This window comes from Telopea speciosissima, chromosome 7, assembly GCF_018873765.1.
Source record: "Telopea speciosissima isolate NSW1024214 ecotype Mountain lineage chromosome 7, Tspe_v1, whole genome shotgun sequence".
Taxonomy (NCBI): Eukaryota; Viridiplantae; Streptophyta; class Magnoliopsida; order Proteales; family Proteaceae; genus Telopea; species Telopea speciosissima.
The window spans coordinates 42,609,088-42,629,527 of record NC_057922.1 but is presented as its reverse complement, the minus strand read 5'-3'; the positions used below and the strand labels follow the sequence as shown (position 1 = coordinate 42,629,527).

Sequence of the window (20,440 nt, the reverse complement as noted above, 5' to 3'; positions counted from 1 at the left end):
AGTCTATTTAGTTAGGTCATTTTTGGGTTTGCCCTAAGTCTCATAAAGGACACATTAATTCTAGGGCTTGTTTACTTCAAGCTAAGTAAAAGAATCTATCATTTATTTGAATTAAGTCTTGTGGGCCCACTTTCATGGCCCAACTAACCAATTGATGGTAAGGGTGGGAGTCCATCTTATCCGAAGGTCTAGTTATGGTGTCTGGGACACGGGGATGTGGGTCCCACACAAAAATACTTTAAAAGGGCAAGAATCAGTATGGACGGATCCACTAACGGAACCAATCTAGTGAGTCCGTTCGTGACTTCGTTGCTGTTGTCAGGGCCCAAACCTCAAGGAAACTTATGGGGCTTTGACCCGTACTATCAGGACTTCAAGGGGACACTTATAATAGTAATTTAAAGTTCAAGGTCACAGGTGTTGACCATTGCCACCGTGGCATTACCTGTTGTTCAAAGTCTAATTTGACCAGGGGTATTATGATATATTTCGGGTGTGGGTGTAACACAGCGGGTCTTGACTATGTTGGCTAAGACCAACCTTGTCCCGGTCAGGGGCCACAACACCGAGCCCTCACTTATGGCTGCTACCCTAGGCTACTCCCTTATGAGGGTGTTCAGGTGTGTCTACCCTATGCCATCCTCAGGCACATAGAGCAAGTCTTGTTTAAGTCTCGCAAGAAGAAGACTCTGCCCTACGAGAGGCTACTCACCCGTATATTCCAGCATTTTTGGGTCAACCTTGATGATGAGGCAGCATTAGAGAGCTTTGAGGAACCACTTGGGCACAATGCCCTAGCTCGGATGCGCAATCCATATGATACATTCAGTGATGGATAGCCTGTCGACCCGGAGGGGGATGAGAGTGAGGAAGAGAGTGATGATGAGGAGGAAGCACCAGTGCAGTTTTTTACTGAAGCTTCAAGTTCGGGGACCTTTAACATGAGTGTTGTCCTGGATACCCTTGGACAGCTGAACACCAACATGACCCAGCTCAACTCAGACATGGTGCAGGGGTTCGCGGGCATACAAGTACAATTTGCTTCATATGATCGCCGCTTTGAGAGGGTAGAGAAGGACATCCACGACATCAACGCCTACTTGTATTATGAAGGCAATGATGAAGAGGATGAAGATAGTGATGAGGAGATAGGGGACTAGGCCCTAGGGATGCAGGAGTTGTTATGCATTCTCTTTCTTTGGTGTTGTTTTAGATGGTTGTTTCAAAAACAATGTTTTAAGTTTAACTTTGCTTTCTTTCTTTTTTTTCCCGTTTTTTTGTTCAAGTAAGAAATTGTGGTGCCCAGTTGTAACTTTTGGAATTCCTTTTTAGGTTGTAAGTAATATACTCACCTCCAAGGGAGGTTGAGTAAGTAAGAACAATTGGGCGTAGATTGATGATACATATATATATGCTCTTTAATTTTACTATTGTCTCTATTATATTGCTATTGTTCTCAGATTCTACCTTAGCTACTCTTCTCCTATATGTTACACACATTCCAATTATTTTCGTTGAAACCTTTTAACTTAAACCCTATTGTGTAGAGTAAATCAAGAGTCCTTGCTAGACTATGTCTGGTGCAGAGCATCTCACTCTGATACCATGCTGTCACCCCCCCATTCCAAGATAGGAATAAAGCACAGTCAAGGGATGACTAGGATGACACGCATCATTCCCTTTCCTACCAGGATCACTGACACAATGTCCCAGTCCATAGTTAATAGTCAAGGTCAAACATAATAATCACGATTTATAAAAAAAGGAAGGGTAATTCCATATAAAAAATAGAGTAATTACAAGCGAAAGTGACTTAAATAGCAGTTACTATATGTTCAGCTGGCTAAGTGATACAATAATAGTTTAACACTGTTTGCCGACTAACTATGACATAACTACTCAAAAGAATATAAAGTATTACAAATAAATGTTCATAATGGGCACAAAGCCCCAAAAGAATAAAAAGGGGGGACAATCCCCAACAACATCACGGCCCGTAGGCATAATCGTCACGGGGGCATCCGTCACCGTGTTCCTCCAACACAGCCTCAGGTTCCTCCATGCCGATACCATCATAATCCGCTGGCTGGGCCTTAAGATCAGCCAGGTATACACCATTTGCATCAAAATCTAAAAGAGTGTGTACACAGGGGGTTAGCTCCACTGAGCCAGTGAGGGGGAGGGGAATGCACAAACACATAATTACATATAGTCTATGATGAATGCAATGTTAATAGATTTTCCACCTAACACATAGTCTAAGTCGGAGGTATATGCTACTATGATAACTCTAGAGACACTGTGGGTCACTTAACTTATCGCCACAATGAAACCTTTATTATCACCAGGGAGCCTACGCCGGTCAAAGCCACTAAGGCTACCCAGTGGCGGACCCCGATGATCAGTGGTCATCCCTGACCTGGCCTCTCTCCCCCACAGGCAACAAGGAGCCCCGATCACCCAACACCTAAACCCCTGTTGGTAAGGGTCGTAGCATAGGGAAGTGAATCCTAGCCGCAGATATACTACATGCAAGTCCTATCGTCCCGAGAGGTATTTCGAGTGCATCAACATCCCATTCCATCTAGTACCCGGGTATCAGTACGGCACAACGCATACAAGGCAAGATGGCAATCAAGATACCTCATAAGCATTTTTGGGGTTTCGACACCGGCATACCCGGCACCATAGCCCGATGCAATAATGTAAAGTAAATATATCCACATCACATCCATTCGTAACCAATATAGTTCATATGCAAGGATGCAACATGTTCATAATGAATGCAAGCATAAAAGCAATTATATGATATATATATATAACAAACCCAAACGTTACCAAAAACCCACTCACCAGTTGTTTGATTGTTGCTTGGGGTGTTTAATAAGATTTACCTCGGTACACGTACTCCTGTACAGGTTATGAAGTTTGGGGATGCGTGAGATTAGTGTTAGAAGAGTATAGGTGGGTCCCATGATGGGTCCCAACAGTAAATTTGAGGTTTAAGTCAAGACAGCACGGATGGATGCAGGGACGGAGGCAGCCAAGTGAGTCCGTTCCTGGCTCCATTCAGGCATTTAGTGAAAATAGGTGAGATGAATTCACGGACGGAACCTCCAGGTGAATCCATTCGTGCATCCGTTTGGACCCTGAGACATTCCCGAGAGTGAACGGAACTACGGGCGAAACTACCAGGTGAATCCGTTCCTGGCTCCGTCCCATCCAGTCAACCAGATTATACAGAACGGATCGACGGACGAAACCACGATGATGGATCCGTCGAGTCTCTTTCCGAGGTTTGAAAGGATTTTCAACTCCAGTCTTCCATTCTTGAGACCACATGGTTCCTAGGGTTAGGGAGGTGAGTCTCAAGCTTCATTAGTCCAAAGCACCTAGCCCAACCTGGGCCTTACCGGATTTAAGGGATTTGGAACCACCTCCAAGGTTTCCCAATCCCAGATTTAGGTCTTAAGGCATTGAGCAATAGCTCAAGCCATAAAAGTCATGAACAACAATAAGAGAGAGAGAGAAGTAGGTCTCCATTTGGGAACCAAAGAGAGAAATATTGGATTTCCAAAAGGAAACTCTAAGCTAAACTGATTAGGGAAGGATTTGCCAAGTTTGAAATGGAAAGAGAGGGAGAGGGGGAGAGTACTCACCTACTTGATGAGCCAATGAATAGATTCCACCTCCAACCTTCCTCCAATCACCTCCTTCGAAGCCTGCCCAGCCTTCAACGATTTTAGGTTGGTAGGAGAAATGAAAGAGCCAATAAATGGTTGGGCTGTGCATTTATAACAAATGCTCCCACTTAGGGCTTGTTTGGCATGGGGCCCTTAGAGTCATTCTCATTTAAATGCCACCATAGGCTAGTGAGCCCACCTATATCGCACATGCACAAATCAAGAAGACCAAGGGTGGGGTCCACCTTGTCTGGGGCCTCAGGAATAATGTTCGGGGCACGGGGTGTGGGTCCCACACAAGGAAAACACTTAGAAGCCTAAAACAACACGGATGGATCCACGAACAGAACCAGTCTTGTGAGTCCGTCCGTGACTCCGTTGCTGCTATAAGGGCAGAAACACAAGAAAAGTTGTCGGGCTTTGGTCAGGGCAGTATCTTACCCCTCAACCGTCACGACGTGTCCTTTATGATCCCGAAGAGTTTCCCGACCACAATGCTAAGCTCATTGCTGAGTGAGGTGTCTAAATGGGGGGACACAGGAAACACTTTTCGGTACTCTTCACTCCAGGGACTCATGCTAGGAGGGTGGTCGACGAAATCACCATCGACAAATCTCCCCCACTGTCAGTTGAGGAACCTCTCTTCGACAGGTAGACCTGTGAACTGGTCAATAATCTTGTAGCTGGGCTTGACCACAAGTAAAACAGTTCCCCAACGTACACGGCAGTAGTATCTACATGTCACAAGAGAAACTATAATTAAATAGCAAATCCGAGTGTGGATGTAATAGATGTGATCCTATCTGGACTCATACATCAAGGATCGTTATCTAACACGTGAAGAACACGCATATCTATCTGTTAGGGAACCTCTTTCCTACCGAGACTCTACGCCTCATAAAGAAACACCCTATTACATGATAGACTCTTCCACAAAGAATACTTATCACCAATAGGGACTCTCCATATTGCCATACTCAACTATAAATACTCAGGTATTCTAACCCATTATTTATCTTGAATTCCAGTAATTCATCTGTTGCTAAGAGAGATCTAACTTAGGCATCGGAGAGTCCTAGGCCAAAACTACACCGGTTCTCCTTTGTCACTGACGTCCTTTTGCAGGTCGCGGCACTCGAAGGACCAATCAATGATTTCCTGACGTAACACAACCAATAAGGGGTCCCTATGGGATGTTTATCCACCTACATCGGGGTTTAGTCTTTTTTTTTTTTTTTGGTTGAGTTATATGATTTTTTCATTGGTGTTGAGTTGGCTAGAAGTAGAAATATCCCGTGTTTATGGGTTGAAACTGATTCCTTTCTACAATTAGAAATCACTCTATTCCTTGGAAATTTTAGCAACAATGAAAGTATCTGAAGCCTTACCTTGACTCAATTTACCGGCTGGAGGATAACACATACACATTGTTATAAGGAGGTAAATTCGGTTGCGGATTCTAACAAAGAAAAGTGCAATGCTTCAAGCTTCGTTTCATGGGCTCAGAGTCATTGTTATTTTCCCTAGGATCTTATCAGGACTTTGAGGAGAGACTTCGTTTTCATTTTTCTTGATTGATGTAATTTGATATTTGTTTCTAAACTTTTTAGTCTCCCTTTCTTTTTTGTCTTGAGTTGTCTACCAATGGCAATGCCGAATATGGTCCCTTAACACAAATTTTTTGTGTTCCATGGTTCTCTTCTAATGGCTTCACAGTAAATGTAGATTCATGTTTTTTTTCTTTTTAATTCCAGGTATGGTTGGCTTTCTTTGTACATCCTTTTTATATTTTAATATACTGGACCTAGAAGGTTCTATTTATATGATATATGTTTTTGATATGAAAATTATTGCGTGATGTGTGTTTGAGTGTACTAACATGTGTGTTAATGTGCTAAGAGTTTGATGATATCTAAGTGTATCACATATAAAATTTTCAGAATTTTTTTGGAACCTCTAATTATTTTTAAAATAGGACTTATTATAAAACTTCACCAAAAAAAACATATATATATCAAACAAATAGTTTTGCACTATGTAAAAGAAAATATAAAAAATGAGAAAAATACCAAACTTACCCTTGATGTGTGGGAGAGTCTTGGTTCAGTGTCTGCATGTTTGGTTTGCCAAAATCTGCTGCTACGACCATTGAAAGCGGTTTGGAAGGCGATGCTTCAAGTGTCAAAACAACACAAGATAGGGTTAGTATGGTAATTATTCCAGGCTATAGGAGGAACTTGTGACGGGTTCAATGCACCATTGGAAAGAGGGGTTCAATGAGCTAGTTCTCCAAATTTCGTCCAAAAATGCCTCTTCTAAGGCCTCCGAATGAGGGGTTATTTATAGCCTAAACCTTGTTCGATAAAATGTCTGAAAGGCCCTTGGGGGCATGGGCTCAGATGGAATAGGGGTCGGTGCGACGGACCTGGGCGCATGCGGCGTGGGCCGATGGGATTGGAGTTGGTGTCACGTGCAACGATGGAACAAGATGAAGTTGCAGGCATGCCGATGGGACGGGACGAGGTTGTAGGCGCTATGCGATGAGACGGGACGAGGTCGTGGGCATGACATAAGCATGGCCGGCCATGCCCCTGCGTATGGGCGCATGGGCTGGCCTTATGGCTTGGTCTGGGTCGGCTCAAGATATTATTATTATTATTATTAACTTTCGATCGATGTGATTGATTTGACGTGCTGCATGTTTCCGCATTCCGCAAAGCTCTCTCCGAGTGCTTGTCATCCATACGGTTGCTGTGGCTTAGATTTTACCAAAAAGTGACAAGAAAATTGAGGAATCCGTTAAATGGTATTTCATTATGATCATGGTCCAAATAGTATGGAATTTTCACGAAAATACACGTGTGAGCTTAAAATAGCCAAATAAAGCTATCGAAGAGCCCAAATCAAGGGGTTTGTAGACCTTATCAAGGGCAAAACGGTTATGTTTGTAAATGGAGCCAAATTTGGATGAAATTTTATGCACATGTCAAAGATGGTTAAAAAAAGGCTATCTTACGAGTCTTGACTTCATCCGGAAAGTTTTGGGTTGGGGGGGGGGGGTACTGGTAATTGGTAATCTTCATCTTTCGATCATTGTATGAGGTAGTTGGTTTTTGATCATCATCTTCGAGAGATTCTCCCAATATGTAAAAAATACAGTGTCTACAATGCCGAGATCATGATTGTCCTGTTGTCATCATCGTCGGGTGATAAAACGCAATGTCTAAACCTTAGTAAGTTCGGATATGGATACGAACATGTATTAAAATGAATGAGACACCAATAATATTTTTCAAAAATTCAGTGCAATGAAATGCATACGGCAATAATACGATACATGTTTAATATGTTTTTCTTCTTAAAACAAAAATATGAATAGATATTTACATACAATACACATAATTGAAATTTATAGCTGTAAAAACTTCCTGTAATGGTTGAAATCAATCGTAAACAAAATAATTATACATAGAAAAATTATTTTCACATAGGCACACATGGGAGAGGACCTCAAATGTTTTCAAATCTACCCAAATGAGAGGCCCATTGCGTTGGATTTTTACCAACAATACACTCCATTGCATCAGAGGTTCTCAGAACACAAAGGCTAAACATGGTTGTAGGTATCAGTATTGGATCGTCCAATAATTTTGTACCTTATCAATTCTGATACCATATCAGTGACACGGTATAGACAAGATATAAAACGGCAGAAAATACCTATTACTAAAGGAGGATTAGGGATAATTTTGTCCGATATGACCGATCCTACCAATACCGTATCACTTTCCGAGTTGACTGATACCATTCCAATACCATGCACTAAAAGTCTAAAACCGTGCTAAGCAAAGCCACAGAGAATCCATTGTTCGTTCCAAGAAGTCACATCAACTTGTCTTTATTCAAAATAAAAAATAGCAGAACCCTCTAGAGCCTTGTCCCTTGCGTGGGTTAATTTTTCTCCATAACTTCCCCTGCAACTCTTAAGTTTTGGTGAAGTTCATCCAGCAATCTCAATTGGTTTCTCTATAACTAAGGTTTCATCTCTCTCTCTCTTTCTCTCTCTCTCTCTCTCTTCCACTGCAAATCCCATCCTCCAGTTGTCCTTCACTGAGTCCATCGGATCTCTGTTGCGTCTACCACTGCAAATCCCCTCCTCCTTCACCAAGTCGGCTGAATCTCTCTCTTGCGGTTGCCGTTGCAAATCTCCTCCTTCACCGAGTCCGCTATAAATCCTCCTTCTCGAAGGGCAAGGGATTTGGGTGTTTTATTCTTTAAAACTTTTTTAATACAAAACAAAGTAAACTTAAATAAAGCGTATAATAAATTTAAAACAGATAAATACACATATAATATGACGTTTTTGAAAAAAAACATGATATTTCTAATAAATGCATATATACGGGAAAATACATTTTTTTTCAATTAAACGTTCATTACGTGTATAATATGCATATTTACTAACTAAGGTCTAGACTCTAGACTGGCTGAGTTGAGGAAATTTATAGCTCAGAAAAAATTTTGCTGTTAAACTTGTAGCAGGAACAACCAAGGAAATGGAATAATTCACTTCCCCTTTGGGTTCATAAATACCCTCTTAGGTTTTAGTATTTTGTGAAATACCCTTTAAGATCAGAAAAAAATCCTCCGCAATGCAGTGATTTGGAGGTGCATTGCGGTTTTACCTTGTGTGTCCGACAGGTGGAAGTGATGACATCCAACGGGTGCCAAGCTCAAGTAGGAAAAAAAAAAGTGTAATTGAGCTTGCACCGTTGGATGTCGCTACATCCATGTGTCGAGCTCGCAAGGCTGCACTGCAGTGCAACGCTGGCAGAGGATTTTTATTCTTTAAGATCCCATTTCCTTGGCTGCCAGTGTAGAAGCAAAATTTTGTCCTCACAGCCCAACATCAAGGAACCAAAAGAAAATGTTGAGAATGGATCATCTGCACGTACCAACAGGTGAACGTACATCTTAGAGCCAATCACATTTTAATTTTGTTTCCAAAAAAACCCCTCCTCCCCTTGTAAATGGAAAAATTAGGACAAGTGGTTGGCTCTCACATGTACGTAAACCTGTTGGTACGGTGAGCGGGGAATCTTCACGTATGTGAGCGTACTCATAACCGTTCAGATGGAATCCAATCTGAGAATATTCCATCTGAATGACTGTGAGTCGTTCACGTACACCCTCGTATGTGAAGATTCACCGGACTCGTTGGTACGTGCAGAGGAACCGAACACGAAAATGTTACCCAATTTGTAGAAGGAAAAATGAATTTACATGCAAGTATTACGTATACAAATAAATACTTTGGATAGATTTCATCGTTAGAGGAGTAATACGAATCATAATAATCGACAAAACAAAAAGATGACAACAACAGAAAGGAATGAATTAAAGAAATCTGCTTCAGACCCTCTCAATTATTTTTTTTCCGGGTTTCTTCCGAACTTTGATCACATCACCATCAGTAGAAAAATCAGCCAATGAATAAATTAGTTCGATCGAATTGATCGTATAATATAGTTTAACGGATCATCTATTTCAATGTGGTCACACTAAGGAAAGACTCTCTGATAATGATGATTGTATTGTGTTTCCATCTTGTAGAAATCAAAATATTTCAATCTTTAAAAGCTTCTAAACCTTATTGAAGGAATCGCATCTGCGGCGAACCTCTCCATTGCGACCCGTTTTGACATTAAGCACACTGAGTTTCTCCATGGCATGCGAGAAATCATTGAAGAAGGCGGTTTGATCGGCGGCGTACTTCAACACGAAGGGCTTCGTTCTTGGGTCTTGAATCAATAAATTATCTGATTTGAGCAGCGTCATTCCCTTGGGCATGTTCTGGTAGAAAATGTTGTCGAATTTTCCTGGTGAAACGACGTCGAGGAAGATGGCCATGTTAGGGTTCTGCTCATAGTTGGCGCAGGCTTTTTGCAGGCCCGTGGCAAAGCCGTTATTCAATGTAGGGTCGATCGGGGAGGTATTGCTGTAGTTGAAGATGCGTGGGGCAAATTCCTTGCAATGGGCGAAGCCAATGGTGTGGGCACCGACGAGGGCAACCATTTCCTGTACTGTGAATCCCCTGGCGGCGAAGTATTTGATCTGTTCGTCGACGGTAGCGGTGGAATTTAAGATATCGACATTTGAGGCCTTAGAGATGAGACCATCTTTACGGCCTAGGCGGACCTTGTAGTAAGGGCCTCCCACCATGTTGACGAGGTTGCGTGTGGCGAGGACAAGGATGTCAGAGCAGGAGACGATGCCAGGGCAGGCAAGCTCAAGGGCGGTCTTAGCTCGAACGACGACGTCAAAGCCGTCGCCGGCGAGGGAAAGGTTGTGGTCGTTGTCGCGCTCGGCCTTGTTGGAGGGGTTGGAGCTAATGAGGATAGAGGCGTCACAACCCTCGACCATACAGTCGTGGAATAAGAGGCGGAGAATGGCGGCTGCGGTGGTTGGGCTTGTGATCTGCTTGTTGGTGACGATTTCCTGAACGGTCTTCTCCAATTGCGGGCATGTAGTCTGGTAATAGTTTTCGGTGAGTTTTCCTTCCGATAGGAGAGATGTTGAAGAGACGAAGAGAAGGATGAAAATAGGCAATACTGCTGCTGCTCCTCCTCCCATTGTATTAATTTCTTCTTAATTCTTTCAATCCACTATTACTACTTTCAATGGGAGAAGGGGGCAGAGAGACAAGAGTTCTGCTTCTCTGCTTCCTCTCCGGTCTCAACAGAAATGAGGCTTTGGGTGTTCTAGGTGGGAAGGAAAACTAAATCTGGAGTGGAGGGGGTGTAAATGAGCCAGGAATGAGTGGGTGAGAAAGTTCTGTTAACTGTTGTGGTGGAGAGGTGTTTTAGGAATTCACTGTCTATATTTAGGTTTTCCTGTTAATCCTAGTTTTGAACATTAAGAGAGAGAGAGAGAATTCATGGTTGAATCTGTGGCTATGAGTTTGTATGGTCTAACATCAATGGAGATCGTAGGAAGGTAAGGTGGGGCTGAGCTTGTGACTCGTGGGAGAGGGAGAGATAGAGATGAAAGATGAAGTCCGGATCCTCTGGACATATTCCTACTTAGACGGAGAGCGTTAATAACGTTATCTCTCATATTTTTTCTTTTTTGTCACCGAAATTTTCGACTCTGTCTTCCTTCTCTGTTTTCTGAAATGAAGAAACTTTACTTACTGACTTTCCACTCTCTCATTCTTCCTAAACTCTCCACTGCGTCATTTTTCCGAATACATTATCCTGTCTTCCTGTCTGGATTCCCGATATTTAAATCATTGCTTTCACTCTTTTTGAGGGTGATCAAACTCTCTCTGTTTATTTTCATCTGATAGAGTTCATCTACTCCTTGTTCATTATACTTCTCAGTTCTCACCCCCACGTAATGGAGAGAATTGGATATCTGTTGCCTTTGAATTAATCAAAAACATGCTGCCTCAAAGTACTTTTTCTCTTTATCTCTCTCCCACCTTCTTCAGCTCGGCCATTCATGGGGTTGAGACCCATGTAGCTGCAAAGAAAATATTTATCAGGGAGAAGGTCCAGCAAATATAAGTGAATCAGCTGTCTCCTTTTGATTTTCTGGATTGAAATTCACAAGTTTTGGTTTCTCTTTTTCCTGTGTTCTATTCTGACTAATGATTTCTCCATGTTAGATTTATTGGAAATGCTTTTTTCCTCCCTTCTTTGTGGAACTCCCCAATTTTATGTGTTCCCTGAGGTTTTTTTGTTAATGGGTCATCATGCTTCTGTTATGTGCTGTATCATCTAGAGCTGCTTTGATTTTTTTTCTTTTTTCTTTTTGGGTGTTGGCAGGATAATTCTGGTTTCCTGTTAAGACCCGAACTTTATTAAAGAACACATATCATCTTATTTGAAGTCTGCATCAGTTTGTTTGGAGAATCCAAGATGGATGTCACTTTATTTTACAAGCTTGGTTTACTTCATTTTCAGATGTTACCATGCATATAACAACTACATGACTTATGCATTTCCAGTAAGTTTGAAGCCCAGAGTAACTATTGAAGTTCAGTAATTTTTCTTTTCATATATGAGTTATTGACTGCACATTCTATTTTTTTTTTCCAGCATGTAAGGATTATTTTGAAAACTTACTGTGTTGGTGAGGAAATGTCCAACACTTTCACAAAATGGCTCGGGCTAGGATAGATGCAGGGCGTGCCAGAACCTTTGACGCAGGTTCAAACGGAGTGGGGTCGCGGCCCATCTGACTGTCAACCAGGGAGTATAGGGTTCCCTCGTGCTTGAGTTACCTCTAAGGACCTTTGGGTTAGACTTTATGGATAACGGTCTCAATGGGGTCTACCAAAAGCGTGTAAGACTGATCAGGAAGGAAATTGACTCACATGCAAGATAGAACGACTAAATTAATAATGAAAAAGTACACCAACAGGTTACAAGTAAGACCAAATCTCTGGGGGCGAGCAAACTTCCGGATCCTCTTTCCCAATGATTGGCCTACTGATGTGGCAAGTACACTCTCGCAAGAAACTGGGAAATAAACTAAAGTGGGAAACTAGCGAACGAAACAAAAGCTTTAAAGATAAATGCCAAGAGTTGAGATTGTGTGTGTTGTTCTTTCCTGCGACAGTTCCTGGCCTTTTATAGTAGTCTCTTTCGTAGTGGCGGCTGCACTTCTTTCGTAGTGGCCTTCAAACCCTACTCCCCTATCCTCCACGTGGCCCCTTCCTGCGGCGAATTCTGTTACTCCCCCTTGGGCCCACGTTGACGTGGTGGTGGTGGCCTCCACTTCTTCCTCCTTGGAAGCAGGGGACGCTCCCTTATGGGAGCGACTTTCTCAACAACCCTTGATGGGGTCAACCTTATCCTCTTCAAGGCTGCTGATGTGGCTTCCTCGCGCAACGGTCCCACTCATGACGTGGTACCCGCCACAAAACAGTTCCAACAATTGCCCCTCACAACCTCCTGGGGCGGTGCCACGTGGCCCACCTAGCCTTAGGAGGTTGTGCGATTTTAGTGCCAACCCTCTGGGTTCCCAATGCTCTAATTATGATGCCAATTTTCCACACCCTGGGTAATCAGTGCACCAGCGCCATTTCGGTTGTCACTTCAACCGTCGGCCTTTTTATCAGCAATCAAAATTAGTACGCCATCTTTGAATTTCGAATTTTCAAAGTTGGCGCCATAAAGTTCCCTCGGTTTTTCACCCTTTAAATGCGCTAAACCCTTTGGGCTTTCTTTCGCTCTTCCTCACACTTCCTCATCTTCTTCTTCCCTGCTTCAACCTACGCTATAGAGAACCTTCCCCCTTACCCTGCGGTTTCCCAGAGGGAGCTAGAGCTGGAGAAAACTTTGAAGGCAAAAGAGGCTCAGCTTCCACCTTCCTCCTGCTTCGAGGTACTCATTCCTAACCCTGAGCCCCCCCTGTTTGCATTAGGTCCTGCTCAACCCTATATGCCGGTCCCAATCCCTAACTTCCCTCAACACAAGGAAGAGGCCATTCTTCTTTGTTCTTCCATCCCTTTCAGCGTCAAGCCAAAGCCCTTCAGTCGTCTTTGCCCTTCTTTCCTTCCCAACTGGGAAGCATGGGTGGACCGAATCATGGAGGCCGAGCGCGACCGTCTTTTAGCCCTAGGGATCCTTGACGCCATAGAAATGTCTAGCTCCACCGTTCCCCCTGACGTTCCTTTTCTACAAGCTGCCCTGCGCTTCTGGTCCAGTTCCAGCAATGTCTTCCTCTTTCCTTGCGGACCCATGAACCCTACCCTTCTGGACATAGGGGCTCTGACTGGTCTCAAGGCCGTTGGCCTTGAATTCCTAGGGGCATCAATTGGAACCCTAGACCCCAGGGGTTTTGAGGAGCAGCACGGCCTGGACTTCACCAAAAAAGCCAGTTATAGCATGTACCTGTCTTCTGTTCGCGGGACTGAGGACCCTGTCTCCAAGGCCGAATTTGTGGCCTTCCTCCTTTTCTGGATTTGTTGCTATTTGGCCTGCGTTAAATCCAACAAAATTGCCAAAACTTACATGCGTTTGGCCAATGCCCTGTCCCAAGGTCATCCTGTAGACCTTGCCTCATTCGTCCTATCATCGCTCTACCGTGGCTGCAGTGCCATAGTCAATTCTAATTTTGATTCCGGTGGCGGCCCCTTTTGGCTACTCCAGATTTGGCTGCGTGCCTATTTTCCTTCCTTCTATACTCCCTCTCCCGTCCTTGAGTGCCGCACCATCGGCCTTTACTTCATGCAAGAGTTGCCAGAGGAAGACCGACCTTCCCTGCAAGAGTATCATTCCTTTTTCCTTCAGCTCGAAAAGTCACGTTCCCCTGCATTATTTATACCGTTCCACATACATCAGGACCTCCCCTCCTGGCCGTCGGGCGCCCTACTCAACCCTTGGTCTGCGCCTGAGCTATGGCGCAAATTCTTGGTCTGCAGGGACTTACACTTTGGCGTCACTCTAGAGCCTTCAGGGAATAATATGTGCGAGGTGGAGGTATACAACCCCCAATGTTGCGCCCACCAATTTGGCCTGTGGCAGCCTGTTCCCCTTCCATGTTACTTCTCCGAGAACCTAGGTGGGCCAGACCGGCCTGTCTTGAGGAAAATGGGCCAAATTGATGGAGTCACCAGCATGAGCGATTATGTTATGTCCAGGTTTTCTCCCTAGCCTTTTGACCCAGAGCCTTCGGCCTCGCCAGAGTTCTCGGCCTGGTGGTCCGCCTTCTTCGCCATCCTATTTGCTGAGGCTCTACCTCCCATTACTGACGATGCTGACTCTGACTCCGATGTGCAGATGTAGGATAAAGGCAAAGGCAAGGCTCTGGTTTTGCAAGCCCCTAGTAAGTCACTCCTGAACTCAATCCTCCGGTACGAAGAAGCCTTTGGCATCAAATATCACCCAGACCGAAACACTATGCTGAGACACCACGGCCTAGCTGTAGACCGACTCCGTCGCGAGAAACACAAAGAATTCCTAGCCCGGCCTGCAAACGCCTACAAAGTAGTTAGGAGAGCTTACGTGGATAGGAGCAGCTTTGACTGCTCATTCAAAGCCTTTATGGACCGACAACCACCTTTCCTTGACGCCGGCCTGGGCATGGCTGAGCTTGTCAACCCCCACCTCTGGATGTGGTCTGGTGGAGTTGACTTTGCCGGCTCCTACGCTGATGACTACTAGATGACGCGTACGAGGTGTGCCATCCAGGCCGTCAACCCTGCCAAACATGGTACCCTTGTAACCCTACACTCTTTTGTACATCGTTGTTTCTAACTAACCGCCTGCCCTTTTGTGTTTTCCAGAGGCCCATCCAGCTCGGTCCGTGCCCTCCCATCAAACCGGTACTAATGCTTCCCTGAAGCGTAGATCTCCATCATCAGCTCCCACCAGTCCATTGTCAAAGGGGCAGTCTCAGAAAAGACAGAAGCATGTAGCAAAGAAACCTCCCAGAAAGCAGTCCCTCAAAGAAGCCTCTCTCAACGAGGAGGTCTCAGAGGCACCATCCGGCCTGAGGCGCTCTAGGCGCCACCTCGAGAAGGCTCATTCACCGTCCTCCCCAACTCTCCTGGACATCGCCTCAGGTTCAGAGGAAGAAGTCCCTGTTTTAGGCTACCATGACGAGGCAGCTTCAAAGTCACCAACCCCTGCTATCTCATCGCCCTTCTCAAAGATTGTCAGTTCAGGCGAACAAGTAGGCACCTCCAGTCCTGTTGCAGCTAAGGTCCCTACCCCAGACCGAAGCCCTTCTCTTGATCTTACGGTATGTCCTGACAACGGCCTCTCGGTCTTTCGTATTACTAATTCTTCCTCTGACCGACTCCTCCTGACAGGAATTTGATTTTGACTTCATCCTGGCGAGCTGCCTCACCCCTCTTGGGGAAGCCCCTGTTGTGGGCACGGCAAGCCCAACTCCCTCGGCCGTCGAAGAAGCCAAGCGTGCATTCATCGAGTTCATTGACAAGCAGCTCCCTGCCAAAGAGTTCAATCCAGATCACTTTCTTGCCCTGACCGAGCCGCTCCAAGTCCTGTCGGCCTGCGCCACCCTTCCAGATCCAGTCAAATCATGGGTTACCAAAGCCGCGTCTGTTATTCTGGACTTAATAGTCAACACCCCCTGGCTCTTCAGTCTGTTCGTGATCTAAAGAAAGCCATCAACGAAGGGGATGACCTATGCACCGAGTGGGAACAAACCAAAGTGAAACTCCAAGAGTCTGGCACTGTCAACAAGCACTTCAAGGACAAGATCAATTCCCTAAGTTCTGAGATTGTTCGCCTAGAGGCCGCCCTGATTGCAGCCCATCATGCCAAAGAAGAGAAGGACAGCTGGCGAAACCCTCCTTCGCTGAGTTCAAGGTCTTGTACAAGCCCGCAGAAGCCCTTAAAGCCGCCGCCACAAACGCCTCCAGCTTGAAAGCCGAACGGTCGGCCCAGCTAGCCACAGCTAATCAGGACGTTGCCAACCTGGAAGCCCAGTGGAACGATCTATGGGGAATGTTCCCCAAGGAAGATTTCTCTTAGGCCTGCGTGCCTGCTCAAAATCTAGGGCAGATGTCCCCTAGTCTGAACAATTCCTTTGGTTGTACTTTAACTTTCCTCCTATTTTGCGGCCTGACCGCTGGGTCAGTCTTGTTTAGTTTTGTTCCAGCGCCCTTACCCCAGGTCCCACATTATAGGGTGGAACCTTTTCAAGAACTTCCCATTAATGGGTTTTAAATGAACATCTCCATCCATTTCTTGCAACCTCTAAGCTCCCCCTTTGAGTGCCTGGTGGACCACGAATGGTCCCTCCCATGTGGAAGACCACTTGCCATAGGCCGGGTCCTTAGCCCCCACTGGTAGAACAGCCTTTAGTACTACCTCGGCTTCCTAGAAGCTCTTGGCCACCACCTTTCTGTTGTACATGGTTGCCACTTTCCTCTACTGCGCCAAAATTTGGTCAAGAGCCTCGAGGCGCTCCTCATCCAAGTCCTCCAATTCGGTCAGCATGGCCTCGCTATTTGCGACCGGTGTAAATCCTTACTGGTACGCTACCTTGGCAGACCTGACACTTATCTCCATGGGCAAGACCGTGTCATGCCCGTAAGTAAGGACGAAAGGCGTGGTTCCAGTACTTGTGCGTTGTGATGTCCTGAACGCCCACAATGCCTCAGACAATAGCTCAGCCCACCTCCTAGGGCTCTCCTCTACTACCTTAGCCAAGCAATTCTTCAACACCTTATTGCTGGCCTCAGCCTGTCCATTCCCTTGGGTGTAATAAGGCGTGGAATGGGTTATGGTGATCCCATAGCTTGCAATGAATTCAAGGACCTGGTCCCCAGTGAAAACTGACCCATTATTGCACATAATGGTCTCAGGGAGCCCAAACCTGTGAACTATTTGGGTTTTTAGGAACTGGATGACATCAGTCTGGTTGACCGACAGCATGGGTATGGCCTCTGCCCATTTGGTGAAATAGTCCGTTGCCACAATTATAAAGTAGTGCCCCCTTGTGGCTGGCGGCGTCACCTTCCCAATCAGGTCCATGGCCCATCCCCTGAATGGCCACGGCTTCACCACTGGATTAAGTTCCACAACGGGAGCCCGTTGTACTGGACCATGCCGCTGGCAAGCCTGACACCCTCTGGCATACCTTACATAGTCTGCCAGAACAGTAGGCTAGTAGTACCCGTGCCTTCTAATTAGCCACCTCATCTTAGGACCGGCTTGGTGTGATCCACAAATCCCTTCATGCACCTCGGCAATAACAACCATGGACTCATTGAGGCTGACGCACTTAAGCAACAGGCCGTCCTTTCCCTTCTTGAAGAGATCGTCTCCTGCCAGGACATAACTCAATGCCCTGTACTTGGTCTTTCTGTCCATGCTGAGGCCTGAATCCTTTAAGTAATGGATTATCGCAGTCCTCCAGTCAGGTTGAGTGTCCTCCACAAGATTTACTTCCACTGGGTCCAAGTCAAGGACTGACGAGACCAATTGCTTCTGAACTACAACAGTTCTCTCCAAGCAGTCCTCTGCAGGGCGCAAGCCTGATGCTATCTGGGCCAAGATGTTGGCCGTCTGATTCCTCAGGCGAGGAACGTGCTTTACGGACACATCATCGAACTGGGTTGCCAGGCTGCCCACTAGCAGGTGGTGGCGGACTAAGTGCTCACTCTCACAACGGTACTCCCCTGCCACTTGTTTGATCACAAGCTGAGAGTCCCCACTTATTTCGACCGACCTAGCCCCCATAGCGAGGAGGATCTTCATCCCTATGATGAGGGCCTCGTACTCGGCCTGGTTATTTGAGCATGCAAAACCAAATGCACTGCCAACTGGGTTTCTACCCCCTGCGGGGACCGAATCGCTATCCTTGCTCCCGCTGACTGGCTGGTTTTGGACCCTTCAAATGATAAAGACCATGGTGTAACGCCAATGTGTGTGACCTCCCCCGTCTCCTCTTGCTCTTCGCCCCTGTTGGCCTGGATGGGTGGGTGGTCAGCGAGGAAGTCGATCAGAGCCTAGCCCTTAACAGCCTTCTGAGGGACGTATTGAAGGGCAAATTCCACCAACGCCAAGGCCCATTTCCTAACCAGGCCTCTCGAGATTGGTCGGGAGAGCATGTACTTGATGACATCGGTCTGGCATATGGCCTCGACGTGGTAGGTAGCAAATAATATCGTAACTTGGAACAAGACCAAAATAGTGCTAAACACAATTTTTCCATTGATGTGTACTGTTGCTTGATCTCCGTCAGAGCCCGACTGAGGTAAAACACTGCTTGTACTATTCCTGCCTCTTTATCCTCGGCCAACAGGCTTCCCACCGAACACTCTATGGCCGAGATGTATAATTTTAATGGCACTCCCTCCCAGGGTGGTGCCTGCATAGGTGGCCTAACTAGGTAGTCCTTGATTACTTCAAACGCCTTCTAATGCTCGGTAGTCCAGTGGAAATCCTCTCCCGGCTTTAACTTCAGCAATGAGGAAAACACCTTTGTCTGTCCTACTGAGTTTGATATGAACCGCTGGAGGAAGTTTACCTGACCGAGGAACTTTTGCAACTCCTTCTTACTCGTTGGAGGCCTAGCTTCCCTGATGACCTTAGTCTTGTTCCTGTCCACCTCTATCCCTTTTCAGTGGACCAAGAAGCCCAAGAAATTCCCAACTGCTACCCCAAACGCGCACTTGAGGGGATTCATCTTGAGGCCATGGGACCTCATTCTTTCAAACACCCGCTTCAAATGGTCTAGGTGCTCTTTCTCAGGTTCAGACTTTCTCACCACATCGTCAATGTAAACTTTCGCAAATTTGCCAATCATATCGTGGAAGATAGCGTTCATGGCCCTTTGGTAGGTTGCATCGGCATTTTTCAAGCCGAAATGCATTACAACCCACTCGTAAGTTCCTAGCACGCCAGGACAGCGGAATGCCATTTTTGGCACGTCTTCCTTAGCTATGGATATCTGGTTATACCATGCATGCCCATCCATGAAGGACATTATTTGGCTCATAGATGCGGATTCCACCAGCATATCAGCTATGGGCATTGGGTATTCGTCCTTCAGGGTAGCCTTGTTAAGGTCCCACAAATCAATGCACACTCTTAACTTCCCTTTTTTCTTGATGACAGGGACAATGTTGGACAACCATTCTACGTAACAAGCAGGCCTTATGAACCCGGCCTTAAGCAGCTGTTCTATCTCGTCCTTGACTTTTAGGATGACGTCTAGCGCCATGTGCCTGGGCAGCTACTTTATCAGTTTGAAGTTGTCTTTGATAGGCAACCGATGTTCGACCAGTTTTTGATCTAGACCTGGCATCTCAGAATTATCCCAAGCAAAACAATCTTTATACTCTTTCAACAAAGTTATAAGTTCATCTCGGAATGAACGGCTAAGCAAACTACTAACAAAGATAGGACGTTTGTTATCCTCACTCCTCAAATTAACTTCCACCAACGGATCTTGTACTTCAGTTGGAGTTTCCTCCATCTTGGGTGGCACAGGCCGCAAGTCCTCCTTCCTAATTTCAGTCTTGAGTTCCTACAGCCCTCTGGCCGTTGTCTCGGCCACTAAGGCTTCTTCCCTGGACATCCTCCTTTCTAGGCCTGAAACAGTCAGCCTGTGAAGGATGTTTGTTACCGCTCTACTGCCAGCGTTAATCATAACCATCGGTGTTCTCTGATCACCCGTCCTGACTGGACAGCAACCCTGGTAGGCCTGGCACCTGTCTGGCCTAAAAGGCCGGTTCCATCATCGTGGCAGACGTGACCAGAGATGTCGGCCGTTCGTGCTCATCAGACCCTGCGAACTTGATGGGGCTGACACGCCCCCCATACAGAATGGCATCAGCATGACTTGCCTCAACCACGAAGGGCCCACTGTCTCTTGTGACCACCCTGGTATCCCCTTCACCGTGCCAGAAGATGAGGATCTGGTGGAGGGACGAGGGCACACACGCGTTGGCATTTATCCAGTCTCGCCCAAGCAGAGCGTTGTAATGGGCTGATGTGTCCATGATGAAGAATGCTGTCATAGAGACGCACTCTTCGATTCTCAGCTCTATTGAAAGCACACCCCTAGGCTTTCTTGGTGCCACCTAAAAAGTTTATCATAGATACCTCTGTAGGAATGAGATCTAGCTCATCCTTCTCCAACCGCTTCATCATCCTGGCTGGTAGGATGTTGACAGCTGCCCCATTATCTACCAGCACTCTCGAAATGGGCTTCCCTTCCATATGTGTCTGGACGTACAAAGGCTTCAAGTGTTGACACATCTCCTT

General features: G+C 45.8%; 1 protein-coding gene across 1 annotated transcript; it reads right to left on the bottom strand.

Moving 5' to 3' along the window:
• Positions 1-9,310: 9,310 nt before the first annotated feature.
• On the bottom strand, positions 9,311-10,316 carry LOC122667044 (peroxidase 41-like). Its single transcript, XM_043863216.1, has one exon. It carries the CDS (start codon positions 10,314-10,316, stop codon positions 9,327-9,329), a length of 990 nt encoding a protein of 329 aa, XP_043719151.1. The 3' UTR covers positions 9,311-9,326.
• Between the last annotated feature and the right edge of the window lie 10,124 nt (positions 10,317-20,440).